The following is a 24,916-nucleotide window of genomic DNA, read 5'->3' as shown; positions in this document are numbered from 1 at the left end:
AGAGGCTCAGAAGGAAGAGATGCCTCCATCTGATGCACTGAGACAAGGCAGTGGAAAGCAGTCTTGTACGACAGCCAGCGAGTATCCCTGCCTCCCTCTCTCCCATCAATAGTGCACACACATCAAAGACAAATGACTCATTCCGGCAAGGTCAGCCTTAAAATCTGTTGAGCCTCAAGTTGCAAAGTCTTGAGCTGGCACAGGGGAGGAGACAGGTAATCAGACAGCAAGTCACCTCTTGCGGCTGCAGAGAAGCATCAGTGCTACCCCCTGTTTGAGAGTGAGAATGGTCAGTGAGTCGCCTTCCTCCCCAGTCAGGCTGCCTGTCAGACAGAGGCATCAGGCAGGCTCAAGGGACACGGCATCTGCACAGTTTCAGGCGGTCACCAGTGTTACTTGAGACTGGATGTGGGATATGGACAGGTAGATGGGTGGGTGGGTCAAGAACAAAAAATTCTGGAGGGTTTGTCATCTGCCTGCCATGCAGGTGTCGTGGGTAAGATGTAAAACACTGGTTGAAGAGATGCAGACTCCACTCATGGCTTCTCACCAGCCCCTCTGGCCTTAAAAAGAAAAAAGTGCTACTTTGTACCATCATTTCCTATTTTTGTTGCTGTTGGTGCCACCATCTGCTAATCAGAAAGCATCATTATTAGAAAACACGTTGTCTGTATTCAAATGGAGAAGTTGTTTCAGTCAACTTCCTCAAGCTGAGTCAGGGAAAAACAAATGAAGAATGGAGTTCTGAAATGCTGAATCATTCTGCTTTGTACAAGAATACCTCAAAATAAAAAAATAATAGTAATTTAAAAAGAGACAAACTGACCTTGCTGCTAACAAAACCCTAGGAATCCAACCAAGGTTTGGGTTTTTTTTAAACTGGAGACATTCTTTCCCCCTCATGTTTGAACTTTCAGAAAATGAATTAAAAGTAGTGATGTTACCTGTGTAACAGAATCCGTCTCTTGAGTAGCTTTCATTATGGTCAGTGCCACTGACTAATAATGAGTTTTCCTTTATGAGTTATCTCTTGCTCAGTTATCACTACAGGCTTCAACCCAATCGTCTTGAACTCAGTGGAGCATAGACATCAGGTTCAATAAACATGATTGTCTTATCTCTGGTAAATACTTGGGTCTTGAAGAGTAACTTCTTTCCTCCTTTAGCTGCAAAAGTGTCTTTAGTTTCTCAAGTAACTTTGGAGGATGGAGGAGAATTTCTCAAGTCTTCACTACAACAATCATCTAAGCTGCTATCAGCCAGGAGGAACCATTTCACTAAAATCTACCCAAACTGCCAATGTTGGGGTAATACCAAACTGATAACTCAGCAGTTCTACACTATGCTGATTTTAATATTAATTTTTGTTAAAATTTAAGTTTATTATCCTAGCCATGCATCAACCGCCACAGTGGTATCTTTAGGAGCTCTTCAGATAAGAGTTCAAACAGAAGCTTTTTTTTTTTTTTAAAAAAAAAAGCAAACTACCCAAAAATCATACTGTTAAACCCTGGTTCCTATTGCCAATAGTCCTGCAATATTAATCATCCCAGCAAGGTGTCAGGGCAAGATCATTATTAATTATTTGTATCAGAGGCACAAGCAGTTTCCACCTGTGATATGACTCCATTTTGCTAGGTGTTAACGCTTTATGGAGGGGCAATCACATGAAATGACTTCAAGGTCACAGAGAATGCAGTGGCACAGCAGGGACTGAACTAAAACCTCCTGTACCTCCATACAGTACCTTTAACCCAAGCCTATCCTCCCTGCCCGGGGTAATGACTATATGCGCCATGTTGGTGTATTTTTATAACCACGTTGCAAGGCCAGTGTAGAAGATACAAGAAAAATAAAACAAGACCTATGAGCTGACTTAGTTTTCTATAGAAAGGATGCCACAAATACCTTTCGCACCAAATCCAATACAGGGCATATATACCAAATTCCCAGGAAAGCTGCGGTGAGCATGGCTCATAAAGAACTAGCATTTATAGACTGAAAGTATCATTTCTGTGTTTGCATGTTTTGAGAAGACAATTTTTAACAGATAATTGAAACTCTGAAATGACCTCTAGATTAGGCACATGGGACAAACTTCCTCCCCTGACCCAGAGAGGCTTCACGCTTTGCTGCATGGTTAAACAGGTCCAGACCGTCTGTCAGCATCAGTGGTACAGAACAGCATAAATTTGCAATGAAAGTGGGGAGTTTGGCATTCAGTTTTCTCAGTCTGTCTCAGAAGACTCAATACGTGCAAGTGCCTCCTTTTATTCAAGCAGTGTTCTCCTACTGTTAAACCTAAATGGCACAGCCAAGGTGTGATGAGAAATGCAAAGCAAGCCATAGCATGGTTGGAAATCCGCAGAGGACAACAGCGGGGCCTCACACTGATACCAGAAGGCTCATTCATAGCTCCAGGCAAGAGCTCTACCCTTCATATTAGAGGAGCAAACCATGCTGCTTCAGACCCTTGGTGTCTGCTGACATAAGAAAAAGAGATGGCTTCTCAGCACAAGAACCACCATGTTCTCCTGAACCAGTGACCACTTTTCCCATAGCTACTCTACCTAGCCTAAAGGGACAGTTCTTGTAAAGAAAGTAGGCGTGAATCTTTAAAAGCTTTGGTTCTGATGTCAGGTAACATAGATCTGGGCCAAAGCTTTATTCTGAGTTTCATCAACGCTTTAATCCCAGATCAACTGGCACCGCCACTGAAAAAAACGTGCCCTGCCCTCCTCATGTTCCCAGCTGCTTATTCCCACCTCCACACCGGGCTCTGCCTTGCGCTAGCACAAGCCGTCCATTTTAATCCAGATCTGCTGCCCTATCAAGCACACGTCCGCCCAAACATTTGTGCCAGCCCACGGGAGGGGGAAGGGTGGCACAAGATCTTTCAGGGTGCTACCACCTTATCTTGAATTAAGAGTCTCATCAAACTACTTCTTCAGCAAAATAACAATGTAGTGCCTTTAAAGAATGGTTAAAAACCTGCAAAGAAGTAACCAGACTTATGTCAGCCCAAAATTGGATATAGGCAAATAGTCCTTCACAGAGACACTGCCGGAGGCAGGGAAGGATGGTACGACAGTATTGTACAGCCATACCATAGAAGAATTCAGGAACTAGCAGGCTCCATGTAGGAAGAAGACCCAGGACCCCTGCTCAAGTCAGTTTTCACTTGCCTCACCATACCTTGAGCAGGACGACTCTTCAGATCATGCTTAAAGAGCCTCACCTCTTACAACGCCAAACCGTACTTCAAAAGAACACAGATTATAGCATAGCCTGACAATATAGTCCATGACTTCCTACAGGCACTTTACAGTAACAAATAGGGCAGAGTTTAGGGAGAATACCGTTACGCTGTAAAAAGGGAAATGACAGAGCATACAAGAGGCAAAACAGGAGGCTAGACACTAGTTAGCCACAAAAAACCCAAACATCTCAGCACAAATGACTCTCGCCTGGAAAAATGCTTGGCGTTCAGGGCTTCTTAACGAGCCCATAGCCAGAATAATTAACAATGGACAGCAGCAAGTCCTGAGATAGAGAAATGGAGGGAAGAAAGTTAATGACCTGGCCACACGAGAAGCCTGCTACTTTTGCACACTGGGATCTGTGCGCTGCCTTTTCATTTCAGACAGATGCTATGCAAGCCAGCAGCAATGGGAAATCAGACAGGCTAAGATTATCCTTTCATCTGACACACTGTTAAGAAATAAAGTACTTTCCATTAACGGTCAAAATCACTCCAAGTTTACCACTGTACTGCCATACAGATTATCAAACCCTCGCCTTTTTTTCCACTGGAAGGACAAGATCAGATAGAATACTGCTGCTTTCTAAAACCAGGCATATCATTTAGCTCCTATTTCAAGTGACTTGAAGAACAAACGGACTTTGCAATCTCCAAGGGCTGTGTTTTCCCAGTAGCCTTGTCACCACCACTTTTAAGGACTGCGGCTTCAAACATGTGAAAGGCGAGGTAAAACTTGAGGGACAAACCTGAAGGAAAACACAGCATGGTGACTGTGCATGAACAGATAGGCTATCCATTTGGAAATGTGAAAAAGGGACAGGCTAAGCACTGGAAAAGGCAGGCATGAGAAAATTTAGCCCTGCTTCACCAGCCTAAAACGAGGGCTGCATTCAAGAGTGCGTTGTTAACTGTTCATTTGTCCCCAGACAACATTCCAGCACCCACTCCTGCAGCACCATGAACCATACTGATACCCAAAGCCTGAGTGGGAAATTCAGAAGTTAAGTAGTTGAGTGCAAACAGCTAGAATATCAGTAAGAAATTAAAGGTGATCTACAAAACCTGGGCAAATAATGCAGTCCTTGGTCACAAGATCATGTTACTGCTGTGCTTGCACACTGAGTTAGGAAAGTGCGTGTCCAGACTGTGCGTGAGGTACACTGACATATTTTAATTCACTTTTGTATGGGATGATAAAATTAACTTCCCTGTGTTTAACACTGGGAAAACAGAATTTCTTCTGCTATCAGCACCTTTGGAGAATTTCTGCTTCTGTTTTACTGTGTTGGTAGCAGGTATAACATCTCCAGACATTCAGGCTCTACAGCCAGCCCTTGAGAACAGCGAAGGAAGAACCTGTCCCCAGAAGGACCATTGAAGCTGGTGTAGTGGTTCAGGACCTCAGGAGACAGTTAAAGGTGAGCAGGTTGTGCAGCATAGACATCACAACTAAGTTCAGCCTAAAGACAGGCAAGTATGTACCACATGAAAGCAAGCTGCTGTGGACACTGCCAGCTGCAGGACACCATTCTAGATGTGGAGCTTGGTAAAGGATACACAAACATTTGCAGGTTTGTTTTTTGTTTTTGTTTTTTCCTTTTAGCCAGCTCACCTTTCTAGTTCTAATTGCCCACTAATGGCATTAGCGCAGGACAAGCATGGTTTGAGAACTAGCTCAACTTGCACTGAAGGAAAACATTTGGTATACACAGGGTCCCACGAGAAGGTCCTATCTGCTGGCTTATTCATTTCTTAATCGTTATGTGTAGAAATGTTACATGTAGAAATATGAAGTCCAGGCACTCAGTAAACAACACTCCCTCCTCAATTTTCTCAGCTATTAGGATCTTGAAAAGAAGAGTCAGGGATTGAAAGGCAAAGAGATTGAATTATCAAATCAAGATAGTCACTCCAAAGCAGGTTTCAGGCACGCTGATGGAATAAATTAATGGAAGTGCTGGAATTGTCCCTGTATTGTATAACACCTGTTCATCAGCCACAGAGTCATGCAGTTACGTGTTTGTGCCATCCAAACAAACGCATCCTCGTCTTGCAAGGAACTGTGTTCACTTGTCTCTTATCAGCCATCAGAAGAGGTGCGGCTGACACAGCACCTAGCATTTGAATTATCTAAGAATCTAATTATTTTTTCCACCCTCTGTCAGCCAAATCTGGGGAAAAACCTAGAGAAATAAAATAGGTCAGGGCACTTTGTGCCAATAAATGGCGTCACAGCCCAAGAGGAGAGTCAAGGACAGGAAAATCCCCAAGAATTTTCCCGAACAAAATTCACTGAGAAGTCCTTCAAAACCTGAAGAACATTCGTCTCATGAGTTTCAGATGGTCAGGTTACCTCTGCTGAGGAAACATCACAACAAGATCAAGAAACAGAGCAGAAGGTCTGATTCACATGGGAGGTTTTCTCAACTGTTATTTTTCCACTTGTCAGGTATCTGTAGAGAGTTCAGCACCAAAGTATGAAAGCCCTAAATGAAAATGGAAAACCCAAATGAAAATGGTCAGCCCGAAGGTCTGTCTAAACTAGTACCACACCGCCAGCAACACCCAGTAGGAACTGCTCAGGGTAAAAGCACAAGGAATAAACTCTTTCCTGCACACTCTCCCAGCAACCCACAGGTTAGGGGCCTTCTGAACTAAGGACTGCAGCGGTATCTTTGCAATTAATGGTCCCAAACAGATCCATCAAGCATGAACTGTCTTTTGAAACCAACTGCCTGTTTGGCCCTACATTACAGCTCCTGGCAATAAGTTCAGTAGCTTCACAGTATGTTGTATGAAAACATACTTCCCCCTGTTTAAAACCACCGTATGCTTCCATCTGATCCTCCGTGTTTCCGTATGATGAGAAATAACCCTTCCCAATTCAGCCTCTCCATGCCTCTGCCTCTCATGATCTTCTAAAGCAAATTTTTATTATTTTTTTCCACAGGAGTCTGCAATGGGCCCAGCCACTTGCAGTTGCTGCCATGGCAAACTCCTTCCCCTCACTTCTTAATTCCTTCACTCTCAATCCCACCCCATTTCCCTGGCTCCTGTTTTCCTTCCTCCACTAACCACCAGTACCATAGCTTAGAGTAGGTGTATAGAAATACAGATACTCGATCTCTGTTTGGTTCAAACAGCTCCCTATCCACACAGGCGTGTAGAGCCACCCCATGTCAAAGCTCGCATCTTGCAGCAGTGCCCAATATCTTTAAATTTCTGTCTGGCTGTGAAGGTGGACGGGCTGAGAGCAGCATGGTCTGGGAGCTCTCGTGGAAATCAAGACAGAAGCTCCAACCCTGAAGTGCAGGACTGCTCACCTGGACTCTTATCACCACCAGTATTTGTTTAGAAAAAGCTGCAGGTGACCTGTTTGTTGGAGCTTTCAAGACTATGACAAAAAGTTTTCTCAGAAAACCCACAGGGACAAATTCTGAACAAAAAAAATGTCTATTTTTCAAGTACATGTAATTAATTTCCAGAAGCATAGATACCAACCAAGCCATTCATTTTTGCGAGCAAGTAGCTTGAACATGTGGGCAAGAAAAATGTTGCTGACCAGGTAAAATTGTTCAAGCTGTTGTACAGAAAGCAACCCCAAAATGGAACTTCCTCCATCTCCAAAAGTTATCACTCTAACCACCTCTAATTAATTCCCTTAATTTTGGGGTTTGTTGGGTTTTTTTGTTTGGTTGGTTTTTTTCTCTTTAGAAGATGAAAATATAAATATGCATGTGCTCACTATAATGCTTAAATTTAAACATGCTCTAAAACCAAGCCCTACTCCAGGCCAGTTGCTCAGTCTCCTTTGTACACAAATCATGAAAGGAGCTACCTCTATGTCTTCCATCCCCAGCTTTCACACTTTCTTCACCACTGTGCCAACCACCCGCTGACAACCTGGGTCTACCCATGTTTACTTTTTAATTGAGGTTAAGAAAGTGACAGAACTTCAGTTGTTGTTTGGGGGAGGGGTTTTTTGCCTCTTTTTCAACAAAAAGGAGGCCAAGGCCCACAGAGCTGAATGGCTGTTTTGCATATGTGAGTGCGCGCTGTGGACCACTGATGGAAAATGGACAGAGAATTAGGAAACTCCAGTCTAGACTGAAGGAAACTAGCCCTCTCTTTCATCAATATTTACCTCATAACTGGACTAGCTGAAGTGATGGTGACATAACTCTTCACCTCCCAGGGACACACAGTAGGACGGTGAGGTTCTCAGCCCAGCAAGCAGGAAGGACAAACATGAGTGATGACAGGCCAGCCTAAGCACAGTATCATCTCGCAAGCAAATAGCGAGGGGGAGTCCCAGGTAGGCAGCAGGCAAAGGGCCCAAGGAGACCACAGAATTATTTTGCTGCAGCAAATATATAGGTACCGAGAGACCTCACGAAGCCACTTCGCTCCCTATCTGTGAAGCTGGTCAATCCTAGTTCCCTACCTCACAGGGAACTAACTGGCTGTGACAACAAACATACTAAAACACTGAGCTAAGAGAGACTCTTAAGTATCTTAGCATACAGACACCTCTACTACAGAACACAAATTAAAACCAGTTTTTTCAGAGCCTTTCTTTCCAGGCGCAAAACACTATAAGGGTTTTGGTTTCATTTGGAAACAGGAGGCTTGTTCTTCATCTACAATGGCTTCCCCTCTTGTTTGCAAAGCCAAACCTTCATGTTAAACTGGAGAAATAGCCCTCATGTCAGATGATTTTCCACTGCTTCAGCCTTCCATGGCTAAAGAAGATGAGTCTCACCACTAAAGCACTGAATGAAAACTCAGTATAGAGGATAACATGCAGAGGACAGAAAGAGGTTCTGAGTAGCACTGTATTCAAGATCCGCCAAGGCTTTATGTCTAAACATGTATCATTTTTCTAAGCCACCTCTTTTAAAATTTCAGTCTTAACGTTGGTGGCTTTTTTATTTAAAAAGAAACCCTAAGAAATGTGAAAACAAAGTGTATTGAAATCCAGACATTACTATAATAGCAGAAAATAATTTTAAAGGTAAATTCCAAGTACAAAACTTTGTGCCAAAGCATAAAAGAAAGTCTTACCCTTCGAATGAGCCGGACCCACTATTATACACCTACAGCCCGAGCCCACCGAAGAGCCAAGCCAGCTTTTGGCAACAGATACAGAGAGAATATTTTCTTCTTTCAGTTTAGTCAATTAGTTCATTACAATAAGTAGTTTACCCGAAGTTGGAAAATGCTTTGGAGTTGCAGAAACAGGAAGCTTGTTTTCTTCCTCCAGTCAACAAATAAAAATGATGGGTGAGGGAGCAAAATCTACTAATACTAAATCAGCACGACAAGAAACAATCAGTGCAATCAAAAAAAGATAACATTTCACTTAATAAGAAAGCCTGTTATTTATTAAGAAAAATTACCTAAAAATGTACCAGATACTTCCTTTTCATGTACAATTATAAAAACTTTTTAAGAACTACTTTTAATGCTCAGGCTTTTGATGGGGGAGACTGCACTTGCAATTACATTTCCCTGCAAAGCCAAGTACAGTCTATCATAAACAGCATGTAAAAGTAAATATTTTTTTTTTAAAATCAATCATCCAGCAAATAAATTAATTTGTTATTTTCCAAAACAACAACCTAACTAAATCTGTATGAGGCTATCCAATCACTTAAATAGATACTTGTGGACGTTGTATAGATTAGCAGAAAGGAGAACTAAATTTAGGTTAAAGGCCATACTTAGCTGCACATCAATATGTTTTAATGGCTATCCAACACTGAATCACTCTCTCTTTAGGAAAAATAACTAAAACGTACACACGCAAAACCATATCAGAATTGATTTTGTATATCCATTCTTCTGTTTGCCATTTAAAAAAAGTCACAACCAAAGCGTGACGCAAGGTCCGCACAAATGACAACGTTTCGTAGCAAGTGAGACCGTTCAGTGACCGCCTGCAACATTTGGCCAGGCAGTGAAAGCAGAAACTCTTATACCCACGGCTACAAGCTCCGGTTGGGACACCATTTGTCACGTACGTGAAAAAGAGTTAATGCTTTAGGAACACATTTCACATGGGTGATAATGGGAACTGGGAGACCTTTGGAAAAGCATAGGTCAACCCACATTTGGCTCCTAGAAACAAACAGTGTCTCTTCCCCATAATCAGAAAACTTCCCTTTTCCAAATGCTGATCTGTAATTCCTCTTCCACGTATTCCCTGGAGGTTTTCCCCTCTTTCATTTGAATCTGGGTAATTAAAGCAACAAAGCCAATCCCTTCCCAGTCCTAGCAATCCACACTTCTCGAATCTCTCCAAGTAACAGACACAAACTCTTCCTTAGCTCTCCTCCCACTTACAATTAACTAGCGTTCTTGAAATCTAGACTGCTGGGGCTGAGACTTGGGAAACAACCCAGAAGAGACTAATAAGCACTTGAGACCAGCCTTCCAGGGTGCAGAATTTTACACCGAAGCATCTGAATGCCTATACATCAGAGCAACTCTATCTTGCCTGGGACCTTGTCCCCAAAAGACAAGAAGTCTCCGTTTCAGGAAAGGTTTAACAGAGAGAAAAAGCAATCTTTCCCCTGTGTAATTATATGGGGTTTTCCACCATACAGGCTGTTAGGCTTAACATCTTCCCCGTAATCCTCTACCCTCTTTTTTAAAACCATTTGTACTTTTAGCCTCCACAGCATCCTGCAGCAATGAGTTCCATAATTTAACACAGATGGAAGAAATACTTGTTTTAAGCTTTGCTGGCTGGTAATTTCATTGCCTGCTCCAGTTTTGTACTATCAAAAATAATTGCTCCCCATCCTACACAACCGTGTGATTTTATATTTCTATTATACCTCCCTCAGCAGTCTCTTTTCCAAGCCAAAGAGTCCTAGGCAACGTAGCTTCTCTTCCCATGGAAGTTTCCCCAGGCAACTTCACTGCTCATTTCTGTGTCTTTTTTTGGTGCCACTACAAACCTTCCTAGTAGGCAGGAAAACATGCTGTAATCAGAACCGATACACAGCACAGATTCAAACTGCAATATACAGTTAATTTCTATTTTACTCCCTGCTCCTTTCCCACTACCGTTTTATTTGCCTATTTGACCCCAAATTGAAAACTGAGCTCAGTTTTCTCTTTTATTCACCATTTCCTAAAATACAATCCCAGCTGCCAGACCAGTTCTGGGAGGTCTATCAGCGAACAGGACTGAACACCTCAAGAAGACCTCACTGCTTCTGTTAAGCAGAAGAGCCACAAGAGACACTCACTCAAAACTACCAAGAGGAAAAATAAAAACCTGTACTTTCTGCTCACTTTTCCAAGCTTGCAAAACTCAGCCACTGCCTGTCAACATGGTTCAGTTGGCTGTGCTAATTGGCTGTGCACACACTATTAATTCACTCTCTTCTTACTTTGAGCTTTAAAAGAAGTTGTAATTTGTCCCAGTTGGGAGGTAATAAAAGCCAGCACATGGTCAGTCACGGATGGCTCTGCTGACTCAGCTGGTGTGAGGCAGCTTGCTAAGACACTATCTCCAGTGTGTTGGAGCCCAGTGTTTACTGTACAACGTGCGATACACATCTCAGGCCCCATGCCATGAAATATTTTACAGCCCATAACCTTCTTCCCCGGAAGCTGCTCCCACAGCCTTCCCTGAGTCCTCTTCCAGAGAACCCATTTGCTCAAGCCATTTGATGGTGACACAACCACTTGGACTGCCAACTGAGAAGTATCTTTTACACCCATCAGCACTCCTGTTCCTGCAACCTGGTGCCCTTCCTGGCACCCTGGGACTTAGCAGGAATGACTATATCGTCATCCCTCTGTGGAAACAGTTCAGCCGTTCATTTTCTCACCTCCAGGGAGGCGGCAGGTCCATCACTCCTTGGTCACTGCACAGCCCCAGTCAGGCACCTGGTACCTACATGTGCCTACACCAGCCTGCCCGAGGCAGCACAGCGGTGCTCTAAACTGGTGGGAACTGGTCCTCTGGAGCTGGGGTGAGGCTGCTGGGACCAGAGCCACCATGGTAGAAAGGCAGTGGCACAGCTGACAATGGCCCATCAGCGTTATTGTCATCTCTCTGCGAGCTTCACGGTGCAGACAGTCTCACACAGTGGTGCCCGCTGGAAATACCCAAGCAGCTTCTCGCGGATGTGGCAGAGAGGATCCATCTGCCAGGGACATTTTTTCTGGTAGCCTCCAGTGATAACTGGAACCAACATCCTCACCCCAGAGCCTCCGGTTCCTCGCACCCTACCACCTCAAACCTCAACTCCTGGACAGGTCTGAGAAGGCTTGGCTTCGCCCGTGTTTTAAAGCACAGGACAGGCAGGAAGATGAGAACTCGTCATTCAAGAGGGAACATGGTGAAACAACAATCACCGGTCCTAATCCTCCAGAAGAAAAAAAAAAAAAGGATTACTTCTGTCATGAGGGGGAATCCCAATGCAGATCTCATCTGAGTTCCTAGGAAGTGGGAAGGAGCACCCCAATACTGCTGTAATGCTGAGTTTCCTCCATTTGACCTCCAAGCACATCAGCAGGGCTTCACAGTGCTCCATCAATGACAGAAATCACTTTTATGTGAAGACCTTTTCAGTGAAAAAAGGAGAAAGAGAAAAGGAAAATGCAGTATGCAGATACTGGATGCCTTGTTGCAGCCCTACTAACTGGATAAATTGCAGAATTCTAGTACCACCATCTCCGGCACTTTTACTAAACATTTCATTTACCTGGTAGAACTCCAAGCTCCTGGATTTCCAAAGAATCCCATACCATTTCAAAAACATTCCTAGTTTCTGTTAATAGAGGTTTTGGAGGATCCCACTGAAGACATAATGGAAAAATCACTTCAGCCATACTCTGCTGAAATTCAAACTATATAAAGAATCTCACTCTCTGCTGTGTTCCATCAGTTTTAAGAAAACTCCTTACTGGATGCCAGTTGGTTTCTTCCACATTAAACTCTCAAGGTTTTTCAAAACAAATAATTTCCAAGCTTGACCAGACCCTACCTGAGCTAGCTAGGAAAAAAACTAAAATGAAACAAACAAAAAACCTACAGCAAAAGCAGACAAAAAACAAACAACCACCAAGAAATCACTCATTGTTCCTATTTATAACCACATTTAACTTTATTTTTAAATTAAACATCCAAACTCTGGATTTAATATTAGCCAGCTGTTAATAGTTTAACATGTAAAGCCCAGTTGCCACATTCAAAGTATTTTTGTGGAGTTCTACTGACACTTAACTCTTACAATCACACCCACTGATACTCTTGGCATTATACACATCTTTAAAATGATTTACAATGCTGTTTATTTTCGTGTGCAAACATTCCATAGAACACCAACATAAATACCGCAGTGAGAATCTCTCTCTTTCATAACCATTTTCTCACCAGACTGTCTTAACCAGGACAGTACTGGCAAACTGTGCAAGAACAACACTGAAGCAAAGAAACTGCACGTGGCTTAACAAGGAATAACCTTTGGAAAATCATTTAGATGAAGAATCATTTATAGCTTTCCTTAATTGCTATATCCAGTTCACTTTGGAGCTCAGTAGCACTACAGAAGAGAAGCAGTATCATCTATCAGTGAAAAGCTTAACTCCTTTCAAAACCCTTTATTTACCACTGCTCCAGACATTCCATAAACAAGCTCAACTTCAGCTGGAGTTTTCTGCATTTATCTTCCTGCCAGCAGTGGCATTTTGGAAAAAAATGATAATCAGTATAATCTATCCTTCAGTTCCGTACGTTACTAAAGTAGTAGATAAAGAGAGTAGCTGTTCTCTGTGCTCCAACAAAACACTGCCTGAAGACAACTCAGCAACATCAGAACCAATTTGGCCTAAATCTGGCTTGGGTTGTACACCTAAACAACCCACAATAGCAGGAATCAGTTGCCACAACTCTGCTGTTAAAGGCACAGGAGTTTTGGTGGCCTGTCTGGTCTCTTTGCTCAGGCTGAACCTGAGCTTGGTTTGGCTTCTTCACGATCGCCTAGAGGAATATCCCACCCGTGGGCTGCCCTGGGTGGCCTCCTTCCCTCAGGAGGCACAGGAACATATTGCAACCTAAAAATTAATTGTGACAATGCCAGCAGCTGACCACCAGCCACCGCCTTTGTCAGCAGGTCCTCCCTCGTCAGATGATGAAGGTGTATCTGATCCAAGAGGGATGCCCTCCTACCCCCAGGAAAAAGTAACACCTGGGACAAGTGAGCATGCAGCCTGCTCTGCATTCAGCTTCAGGGAGCCCTGGGGAGGGTGGTGGTCAGGGGAAGGCGGCAGGGATTGCTCTGGCAGCCACATCTGGCTGCCGTCCCTCCCAGGCGCTCCTGCCCTGGGCCAGGAGCGGGATTGTGGCAAACAGCTACGCCTGCACCAGGCGCCCAGCTCTCCCAAAGCCACCTTCAATGCGGGCTGTGGGCACTGAAGCACCACCCTGCCCGCATGTGGCTGATCCAGCCACCGGGACACAGCAAAGCCGTGGCATCTTGCTCTCTCTGACTGCTCAGCAGAGGTGCGTGGCCTCTACCAAAAAAGCCAACAGCCAGACAACAACCCTGACCCCTCCACCCCCAAACACCATGTGAACTAAAAAGCCAGGAACAAATCAGATCACTCTGTCACTGATTTCTGTAATAAACACAATTTGTTTCCATGCTGCATTACAAATACTAAACCTCACTACTGCCCTGCAGACGCAAGTTCATTATTATTTTATACCTGTTTCACAGATACGGAAAGCAAAGGCCAAAGCGAACGTTTTCAGAAGCACTTGCTTTTGAATTGCTGTCGCTCTGGGGATGCCCAGCTGAAGGCACTGAACCACAAATACATGCAAAAAACCCCAAATTAGCCAATTTTTGGATTGTAGGTCAGGACCACACTATTGGCCAAAACCACAGGTTGCCTTAGCTCTCCTTTCTCGCACTGAGCAGGTTATTAGAAAAGCTTTTGTTAGAAGACTTCAGAAGGCAAACACTCAAGGACCCGGGTAACTTTTCTAAAAGGCAGCAACATCCCCTCTGTGTAACTGTACAAGACTTCATCTCCTGCTTATCATCACTTCTATCAGCAAAGCGCTGCTTAGCCGCCTCCCTCCAAAAGGCACTTTGAGATGCAAGGTGCAATATGCATGTAAATTATCATTAAAGAATCCTCTGTTTAATTGGGGCATTTCAGATTGGGGATGCTGTTTTAATGGGTTGCCTCCCAGGAAACTGCCTTAACTCGTAATGACTCAGTGAATAGTAATGACCAGTGTTTAATTGGGGCAGTGTTAGTAAAATTTTGCTTCGGAGGGATTAAATTTAGCTGGTGCCAAGGAGTTAAGTGATTAATCAGGTGTTAAATAGTACCTACTTCTAAACACTGGTCCTCTCCCATTCAATCCTACACCCACTGAACTTAATGAGAGTTTTGTCATTGACACTTAACAGAAGGAGGATCCTCCTCCTAGTACACCAGTTTGCTAATAAACATTAAGGAACATGCTCTGCACTAACAGATACTCAGCCTTGGTTAAGCCTAACAGGATTCTGGCTGTGTGGTGCTGAACAGTCCCCCAGCATGGGAAGCCTTCGGTGGGAGAGAGCTCTCTGCAAAAACCAGCATCAATGAAGTATTAGGAGACGTAAAGCGCTACTTAAAAATTAAGTAAATCTGGGGAAGCCAGTTCAGACTGAAAGCTCAAACACTACGCTGATTCTTTGCCTTTCAGCTTACATGATCAGTCATTTTTCTCCTCTTCCTTTTTTTAAAATGATTACAAAGTACATCCTCAAATCCAAAATGAGCACCAGTGAGACCAGTCCTCGAGCTAACAGGTTCTGTGCCAACTCCTGCGGCGCCCAGGCGATCACAAAGGCCACTACGTCCAGCTCACTGCAAGAGAAAGCGCTCACATCCACCAGCGTTCAGCTGCAGAAAATCTCCACTGGAGTCAGCTGTGAAACCCGACTCGCAGGAAGGCTCCGTGCATTCAGCGCTGCCCACAGAAAGCACTCTCAGCTCAAACATCAGCCAGGCACACGCAAGGGAGCCTGGGCTTGGAGAAGCCCTGATCTAGGAGAGCTGAAGCAGCTGATCCCCCCCACCACCACCACATTCCCAGTTTTAGTTCCCCTGCAACTCCACACTTGTGCCAGCACAATTGTTTGTATGGTCGCATGGTAAATTAGACTAAGCAACTGAAAGTGCCAGATTTATAAAAAGGAAAATAAACACAATTAAACTGTGCCCCTTGGGACCCTTCTATTTGCCTGCTGAATTTTGAGCCTCCGTATGACACCATGATGATATTCTCAGGGTATTATAATTTCAGGAAAAAAAAAAATAGGGAGATCCTCACAATCAGAAAGCTGCAGGTGAGGTTTTAAACAGAACTGATGACCACACAGACCTTTATTAATCACAAAAATAATCACCTGTGTCTAAACTTCTAGTCCTGTCTCCCTTTGAGCTTTTGCTCTCGTGTAAGCCTTTGCCAAGATGTTTACACTCTTCCTGTGCTGTGTGTGTTCTCCCATCTGGGGGAGGAGAGGCGAGGCCATAAGGATCACTTGCCAATACTGTAATGAGTGCCAGCGTCGTGGCAGTACCTACAATAATATAATCAGCTAACTACTATGGCTCAGGATCAGAGGAACAGGTTTACTAACAGCGTAGACATCCCAACAGCTGGGATGAAAAAAAAGTGTCTGAATATGACAACCACAGCAGATGTCCCGTCACAACCCACCTCGGAGTCAAAGCCCTCGGGCCCTCTTGGGCTGGAGCCTGCCACAAGCCTGTCGGTTCACACAGAGAGTATGTCAATGCCCTAAGCTGTAGCGAACACTGAGGATCCAACCTTCACACTCGCCTCTGACCCCCAAGATCTTATTTTCTAAACCCCAACGATGACTTCTCTCCGCGGTTTTAGACTCTTTACGCCACGCTTAACTTCCTTGCCACAATGGCACAGTTGGAGTTACCAGGTCTGCTTGCCATCAGCCAGGCAAGCCCACGCCCAAGCGTTGGCAAGATCAGGATACTGGCATTATATTTTTGCTCTCTCGGAGAAAGAGTTAATTTAAGTAAGCACACATATTTGCCGCAAAGCAAACACGTATCAATATACAATCACACATACATGCTGATAAGTACTTGACATGAACCGAGATATTATTGCAAGTTTATGTTGATTACCAATAGTTAAATATATACCAAAACTTCACCTCCTCAAAGTTTTCCTAAATCTTATTAGAGTGCTTCTCTAATAAGGTGAGAGAGGAGACCGTGCATTGAGCAGCTTGGGCATAAGCAAAGCACCAGCCTTCACTCCCTCCACTGAAGCTCTCCATGGTTCATCACCCCAGTTGCTGTTGCACTTACTGAACGCACCCTTGCCCTGTGTTGGAGGAGGAAGGGAAAAAAATAAATAAATACAAAATACATCCACCAGCACTACCGCTTCCAGTTCACAGGCTCCTAATGAAACTCTGCAACACCCTCGCTGCACAACATTTGGCTACTTTTCAGAACAACACAGCAGCTTAGCAGTGAAGTTGGAGTACAGTGCAGCGCTTGCTCCTCTGCCTCGACCTCATGTGCCGTGCTGCAAGCCGGACTTGCACGCTGAAGAAATAATCAATCACACTACCATTTAAACAATGCCTCTTAAATCCAGCTGCTGATCACAACCACCTTTAACTCTGCCTGGTTCAAACAAGCATCCAAAAAACAAGGGTAGTTAGAGAAACTGAGGAGAAAGTTGCCCAGAATGGTTTGACTAGTGACGACATGCTGTCATTTGAAATTCACATTTCTGTCTGAAAATATGTACTTTCTGTATTTGAAACTATTAAAATAATCACCAACACAGAAGCCAGTAACAGTAATCTCTGTTCTCCGACAAAGATAACTGCAAGGGTCAGCATGCAAACAAACTACACGTTAAAAAAAAAAAAAAGAGTTCAGACCGTGATGTTTATAATTAGTCACTTAAAAAAAAAATCAGTTTCCCCAATATCTGTCTAAACATAACGAAAATTCAGCATTTAATCATTTCAAGACTCAAACAGAAGTTTGCTTGTCTCTCTCCTGCTACATAGCTGATCCCTTACAGTACAATTCTGTAACGTACCTTGGTGAGGTTAGGGAAGGGCCAGTTTTACCGTCCCTGAAATCAGCAGCAGTGTTGTTGCTGACTTCAGTAAGAGCAGAAGTAAGTCTCGTATTTTCAAAACGACACATGCCAAAACCAAGGAAACACAACTCATATGACACTACCTTTTCATGACATTCGTTTGTGGTGTTCTGTCCAGAGAACACATCCTACCTTTCCACAGGGTGTGCTAGAAAAAACAGTTGTTATATTTAATTTTATATCTATAGGGATCTGCTTAGTTAATTGTACACATTTTGCCTGCATTAGCATTTTGCCATACTGTAATGCGCATACAATACCCCATTATCCAATTTGTCCGTCTGTGTTATGAAAAGTCAAACTAGACTCTCTAAGCCACGAGACTTCACGGGACACAGGCCTGATTGCGTTTAACTCAGCAAGAGAAAATACACCCAGAAGTTTTCAAATTGTGGTCACACCATATAGAAGGCGAGACTCCCACTGTAAACGTACACACACACGCAGGGGACAAGCAAGGAAAAAAGCATCACGCTTTTAATATGAATAAATAAGTGTGCATTGTCGCCTCAGAGAGAGTCTGGAAGTCACCTTTTCCTTCCAGGCAGGGAGAAACAACCTCTAAAACACTCTTAGTCGGACAGAGTAGTGGCGAGCAGGAGGGAGATTCCTGGCTGGCAACACTGAAAAGCGACTCCTGAAGAAAATGCGTGATCGGAACAAAACCGAGGGGCGAGGGAAAGCGAGAGGAAAACACTGTTTCTAGCGGGCTGCTAGATAGGACGGGTCTGGACAAAAAAGGAAACTCAATTTTGTTTCCATTGTCTCAGCTTCATACCGCCTCCACTTCAAACTTCACGGGGCAACCCTTTCTTCAACAGGCCACGGAGAAACACATCCCCCGGGCCCTGGCAGAGCGGGACCGGGCTGCGCAGCCCTGGCTCGCCTACCTGCCGGCGGGCAAAGCCATGCCAGCCAGCGCAGCGACCAAAAAGAAGTAATAATAATATGGTTATTTAAAAAAAAAAATAACGAAAATGCAAAAGAAGAAAAAACAAGCCCCGCAAACCCACGGCTGGTGGAGCGGCAGCATCTCCCCGACGGCAGGAAACTTTCTGCGAAGTTGCTGGCGGGGGGACGGCGGGCGGGCAGCCACCCTCGGGAGGCCCGGCCGGGCCGGGCCGGGCCGCGCTCCCCGGCTCCGCTTAAAGCGCCCCAGCCCGCCGCCGGCTCCAGCCAAGAAGCCCCGGTCGCGGTGGCGTGTGTGTGTGTGTGTGTGTGTGTCCCTCCTTCTCCCGGGGCAGGCGACGGGCGCTGACAACCGGCGGGAGCCGCGTCCCCGCCGCGGGGGGCTGCCGACACCCCCCCCCCCCCCCCCCGCGGCCGCGACCGCCCTTCACGCGGTGGGGGGGGGAGGGGGGGAAACAAACCAAACCAACAAAAAAAAAACCAAAAAAAACCCAAAAGAAGAAAGAAACAGTTATTTTCACCAAAATAACCCCTGGCAAAACGCAGCGCCCCCCGCCCTGAAGCACCGGCGGGCGCGTCCCGCGCTGACAGGGGCCGGACAGCCCGAGGGACGACGAGGCTTTACCTTGATGCAACACTGAGCAGGAGCCTCAGACATCTCTCAGGAGGGAAACGGCGAAGCCCGGCGGGGCGGGAAGTTCTCGGGCTTTCCCCCACTTTCCGCTCTCCTCTCCCGGTTCGGCGGCGCGGTCAGACCCGGCCCCGTTTCTCCCCTCAAGGGGAAGTTCCTGCCGCCACCGCCACCACCACCATAGCCCGGCGGCGGGCGCGGAGCTGCCCGGGGGGGAGGCGCCCGGCCGCCGCCAGTCCCCTCCTCAGCGCCGCCGCTCCGCTGAGGCGCACGATCGCGCGCCCCCCCCCCCCTTCCTCCTCCTCCTCCTCCTCCTCCTCCTCCTCCGTGTGCGCGCGCGCGTGTGTGTGTGTGTGTGTGTGAGGGGGTCCGCGCGCGTGAGTCGGTGTGCGCGCGCGCGGAGGGGCGGGCGGGTGGAAAGGGGAGGGGGGGGTGTGGAGGGGGGGGCGCGGCCCCGGTCCCCGCCGGTGTTTTCCTTCCTGGAAGAGAGAAACCGAAAGGCGGCGGGGGCCGGGCCCGGGCCTGGCCTGGCCGGGCGCTCCGCCCCTCCCCGCCCCGCGCCGCTCATTGATCCGGAGTTTTCGGGGCCGACACTGACGTGGGTTCCCGGCACCGCACCCCGCCCCTTAAAGGGGCCGCGCCGGGATGAACGGCCGCAGCCGGCGACAGCGGCGGGGAGGGGTGAAAACGGGGTGGTGGTGGTGCCCCGCGGCCCGGGGCGGGATGCGGCGAACCGCCGGCGCTCTGGGGTGCCGATGGGGGCGGGCAAAGCGGAGGGGAGGCGGGAAGGGCGCAGCCGGATCGCGTCGTCTTATTTAGGGTCATTTTTTAGGGGGCGGGGGGGCTTTAAACGCCGCGCGCCGGTACCGGCCTTCACCGCCGGGATGGGCGAACGTGGATGGGGGGGAGGATGGGGAATACGGGGGGGCGCAGCGGGTGGAGCGCTCGGCCCCGCGGGCTGCACAATGGCCTTTGTTCCAGCGATGGGGCTGCCCCTTTAAGAGCCCCGACCAGGAAATGAGGCTCGGGTTACCGCGGGGCACGGGAAGTCCGGGACGGGGAGGGGGGGGCACCGGCGACCAGTGGATTCCCCCCACCCCCCCTCACCCTCCACCCCAGCTTGCGACTGCGAAGCCAAAGGGACCAAGGGGGCTGCGGGAGGTCACACCCACACACACACCCCCAACATGGCCGGGCGCCCCCCCCCGCCCCCCACCCGCGGGAAACCTCCCGCCAGCACGGGGTGGGGGGTGTGGGTGTGGGGGTGTGTGTCAGTGTCACCCGCAACGTATGGGATCCATACTATAACTATTTCCAGCTGCAGCGGTGTTACACTGTTCTCCTTCACCCCCCAGCTCCTGGGGTCACAGGATGGAGAACGGCCCAAGCGCTCCTGACAGGGGTGAAAAGAGGGGGGGGGAAAGGCGAAAAATAACTCGGCCATCTCGTCATCTAAATCTCTCTTTGTGATATTTAAAGACAGTTTTCTGCATCCTGGCTGGTTTTTGGATGCACCCACCTTGTCGCGAGACCAGGCCGTGCCCGAGAGCACATCCCTGCTTGTACCCATGTCCCTGCAAGGCACAACCGTGTCTGGACTCTGCCGTAAGGATGCTCAGCGCTGGGACGCAACAGGCTCCTGTGAAGTGCTTCAAAACCAGCAAACGAGAGGGAACCCTGCCACGGTGTTTTAAAGCAAGCCCTAGCTCACCTTACGTGGCGGCTGCTCAACCGTGGCACGCTGGCGTCAAATCCGGTGCTGCTTGGCCAAGAGACGAGTCTGTTGGGACCTCCTGGCTGGCATCCTTTGGTGGGCTACCACAGGCCATTTTGGAAACCAGGACCAACTCCCTGCAGCCTCTCACAGCTTCGTTTTGGCCAGTCTCTGAAACTAAACAAGGAAGAGGGAGGGAATGTACTATTCCCTCTTAGCCTAGCAACCGCTGACCTTTTTTAATACAGGGCCAACTCAATAATAAAAGATTCATATTTACCTGTCTTCCCTTAGCGTAGCTGAACTGCTGGAGTAGAGCTGTTGCATCTTTATTGCTTTTACAATACCGCTCTCTCCCCTATTATTCTCACTATGACATTTTCCCTTTCTACCTGCATGATTACCACTGGCTTTCCCTAAGTGCTGAGTCATTTTTCTGTATCTCGTGGCAAGTTGGGGGGGGTTGTGACTCCCTATATTCAATGTAGGAATTAGAGATGGAAAAGACCTGTTGGGTCATCCACTCCGCTCCCCAGATGGTAGAGGATTTATAGCACGTGCTTGATTGCTCTGTCCACTTTCGTTTTAAATGCCTCAGGTAATGGGGCTTCCACCTCTTTCTTTTGGAGACTATTTCACGGTCCAGCAAGTCCCATGGTCAGGAAGATATTTGGCCTATATTTTCATTTGTCCAGTTTCACCCAATTGCTCCTGGTTATAACCATGTATTGTACTGCCCTAAACAATTTTTCTCCTCTCTGGCTGTTTGTGCCTTGCACCCAGGTGTGACTCCTTTTCCTAGCCATTGCCATTAGTTCTTTTTATCCCCTTTCATTAATCAGTTCCTGCAGCCACTTTATCATTGTCGTTGGTCTTCTCTGATTCCCATCCAATTGGTCATCGTCTCAGCCCACAGATGCCCACATTTAGGGACATGTAATGCAGCCTTTGTGAATGCAGCCAAAACCCATCACGGTTTAGTTTGTCGCCAAGTTGCCTCAGAAGCTTGTACAAAATTTGTCACCTGCCATCACCCTGAATCAGATCTAGTCCTGTTACTCCTCAGCGTTCCCTCTTGCAGCGCAACTGCAATCTGTTTTTCTCCACAGAGATTGTGGTGAAGCTCAGTGCCCCGAGCCTCGTTTTTCTGCATGGAGTTTCAACATCTGTTCTTTCTGGGGTCACTGATATCTCCTGTTCTTTTCACTTTGATTAATGGCCCTTAAAAACACAGGCCTTGACCCATCTTGGCAGACCTCTCAACCACTATGAATGGTTGCAAGTGTCTGTCCAAGATCACAACCTGGTTTAGAGCTGTTCTCTTACAGCTCCTTCTGTTTTTTTTTCCACTACTCCACTAAACGGGAGTGCAATGCATGGTAACTAGAAAAGGTAGGGAGAGAAATGGTGAACGTGTAGAGAAGGCCACGGGAATGAGTGCAGCACCGTTCCAGCCAGAAGTCAATCCCACTGAAGCTGCTGTAAGAAAGCTGGGGAAGGAAATGTGACTGGACAAAACAAACGCCACACTGCCCTGTGGTCTGCCCTTGCCAAGAGAAGCAGATATGCCCCAGCCATGCTAGCCAGATGCTAGCCACAGTGATTGGAGAACATCTTTGAACACTTTGAACAAGGAGGACCAAACTCCTTGTAAAGTGTTAGCTTCTCTGCTTGGTTCTGCCCTTGTTTCTCTGACCTGATTTCTCGTGATTCCTCTCATTACTTCCATCTCTTGAGACCTCAGACGATATGGTCCTGGCTGCTGCTCTATGCAGGAGACGAAAAGTGCTACCAAATCTGGTGAGCAGGATGCTCTGTGGTTACAGGACAGTTGATCTGGAAATGTGAGGAGAAAGCTTCTCCAGCTGTCAGCTCCCCTTTAGATCCGCGCCGCGTGGAGATTGCACAGAGCGGAAAGGAAGTCCATTAGCTCATATTAAACCTTGAACAGGCTCCCAGTTAGTTTCCTTCCCTCTCACCTAGAGGCTACTGCTTAGCTTATCTCCAGGGAGGACCCATTAGTTAAAAGCAGGATTTACAATCCCACAGAGCCACCTTTCATCAACCCTGGCCAGAAATCCCCTAACTTTTTGCTCAGATAGATGGTGGCAACCCTAATTCAAGGAAAAGGTAACCATACTCTGGCCTGTGAAGTGAGGCCAAGTTCCTGTCTTGGGCTCTCCCAGGAAAGGGAGGTGGGTGGCCTGTTGGGAGACAGCAGAAGGATGAGAAAACTCATCAACAGAAGTAAGTTCTTTCTCCTCATAGTAGCCTGAAAATCTGCCTTTGGATGTTTTATTTTCTGTTCTAGAGTCTGTCCCTGAAAACAGCAAGCCCTGAAGAAAAGGAGGCAAACCAGCCTTTCATTGGGACTTTACATTTTCTCTCCACAGCGATGCAGCTGCCTACCAGCTTCCACTGATTCTCTGTCACCTGGGCTGCATCCACAGCCGTGAAACTCCCAGTGTCTTCTTCCTACCTGCACTTTCTCAACAGCTAGGCTAGTTTTTTTCATATGTCCCTAAAGGACATCGGAGCCTTTTTCCCAAAGGAGTTAGACACTTGGGAGCCTACATCCAGCCAAAAGCCAAGGTTTTAATTTCTTCTTTTGTGTACTGGTTTTCTAGTTTCATCAGTGTAGAGCAGTAGCTCAGACGTCTGCTATAATCATTGACTTCTCCTCACTTTTATTAAGGAGACTTTGTTGGTGGTAGTATTTTTTCTTTCCTCTTCATATTTGCAAAGGCACTCATTAGTTCCCAGTGCCCAGTTATCATTAACCCATTCTACTGTTTCTCCAGTGTTATCTTTTTCTTCCCTTTATCTTTCCCCAGCACAACTTAACTGACTCACTCATTTAGTGGCCGCTTCTTTGCTTCATTTGTATTACTAGTTTTATTTTTGTCTTCCAATGTTTGAGCAGATACAGTCACTTGATGTGACTTGATGGGCCTGCTGACATTACTGACCCTTGTCAAAGATGCCTCTTCCAGATTGAGGGACAGGATCAAGCTCTTAAGGAACAAAACACAGTAGGAGACCACAGTAAATTCCAAGAACGTGAAAGGATATGTTGATGTTAGCATGCAACAAAGTTTTTGGCCCTGAGGACGCACCAGGAAATACATGAGCTTTGGTGCACAGAGGTGCTGTGGAAGTGATCCCTGTTGCATATTTAGCACTACTGTTCTTTTTCCCTTATCAAATTGGTTTCTGAAACCAAATTGCATTTTATGGCCCTACCATGCGTCAGTCATGCTGCTTCTCATCATTAGCAGTAAGATTGGCTTTCACTTCATATTCGCAGACAAGTCCATTTTCCAAGATTCAGCCAGGTTAATCTTTCTTGTGGTAGAAGTCCCAAATACTTGGCTTTTTAGGAATATATGTGAAATTCATTCTGAGGTGTTAAGAGTGCGAAATGCTAGATCCATATTATTTACATTCTTGCTTATTCACCTAAGAGCCTAATCTTTGAGATTCAGTGGTCTTCTAAATGGGGGTGGCTCTATGAATAGGATTTACACTGGTATAATAATTTTGGTAAAAAGTTTGTTCTGGGTTTTTTTTAAATCAAAATAGCAATACTAGTGCGTTCCCTAAAGCTGCAGGCATTTTGATATGAAGATACTTATACAATTTACACAGGCACTTGCACAGCTTTCCCATTTCAGAAACCCACAACAGTCAAAATGGAAATGCAAAAATCCTAGTATGTCACCTATTCATCCAGCAGCAAATATATGTAAAAAAATAACTCTGAACATGCTTGATGTTCTAAGCTATGTCATCCTCACACATCATCATATACTGGATTATTTTCAGTCGTCTAGTGTATTGCTTCTGTAAATAAGAGAAACGTTTTTCTACTGCTGTAAGTGTGACTATTCTGTTAGAGAGGGGAAGGTGGATTGAGGGCTGTGCTGATTGAACTCCTCTTCATTGTTCAAAGCAGTGCAGTGTCTTCTGAGAGACAAGTTTATAGTCACGTTTGAGAAGCGGACTTCATTGCACAAGTTGCTGCTTAGACACGTGTTGACAGTGCTACTCCTGGTACATATTTTCATGTTGCAGCACATGAAAATGAGGCACTGAGTGGCCCTGACAGAGGTCCCGAGAGCACTAACCCCAGTGGCACCAACCTGGGAAGAGCTAAACCTGACTATCAGCTTGGGCTAAACTGCGTGGGACCACGGGCCCTTC

General features: G+C 46.2%; 1 protein-coding gene and 1 long non-coding RNA gene across 3 annotated transcripts in view; one reads left to right on the top strand and one right to left on the bottom strand.

Moving 5' to 3' along the window:
• The window catches only part of ETV6 (ETS variant transcription factor 6), a 138,928-nt gene extending 119,622 nt beyond the window's left edge, over nucleotides 1-19,306 (bottom strand). For both annotated transcript variants that reach the window (XM_074825653.1, XM_074825654.1), the window contains exon 1: nucleotides 18,994-19,306. In XM_074825653.1, coding sequence (XP_074681754.1) covers nucleotides 18,994-19,026 — 33 coding nt within the window. In that variant the 5' untranslated portion in view covers nucleotides 19,027-19,306. The remainder of the gene's footprint in view (nucleotides 1-18,993) is intronic.
• A 188-nt stretch (nucleotides 19,307-19,494) lies between these two features.
• LOC141923670 (uncharacterized) lies at nucleotides 19,495-20,999 on the top strand. The gene is made up of 2 exons (XR_012623376.1): nucleotides 19,495-19,597; nucleotides 20,483-20,999. It is a non-coding gene; the product is annotated as an uncharacterized LOC141923670 (long non-coding RNA).
• The last annotated feature ends 3,917 nt before the right edge of the window (nucleotides 21,000-24,916 follow it).

Source organism: Strix aluco, chromosome 5, assembly GCF_031877795.1.
Source record: "Strix aluco isolate bStrAlu1 chromosome 5, bStrAlu1.hap1, whole genome shotgun sequence".
Classification (NCBI taxonomy): domain Eukaryota; kingdom Metazoa; phylum Chordata; class Aves; order Strigiformes; family Strigidae; genus Strix; species Strix aluco.
Note: the sequence above shows the minus strand (reverse complement) of the source record. Positions and strands in the feature narration are given on the sequence as shown.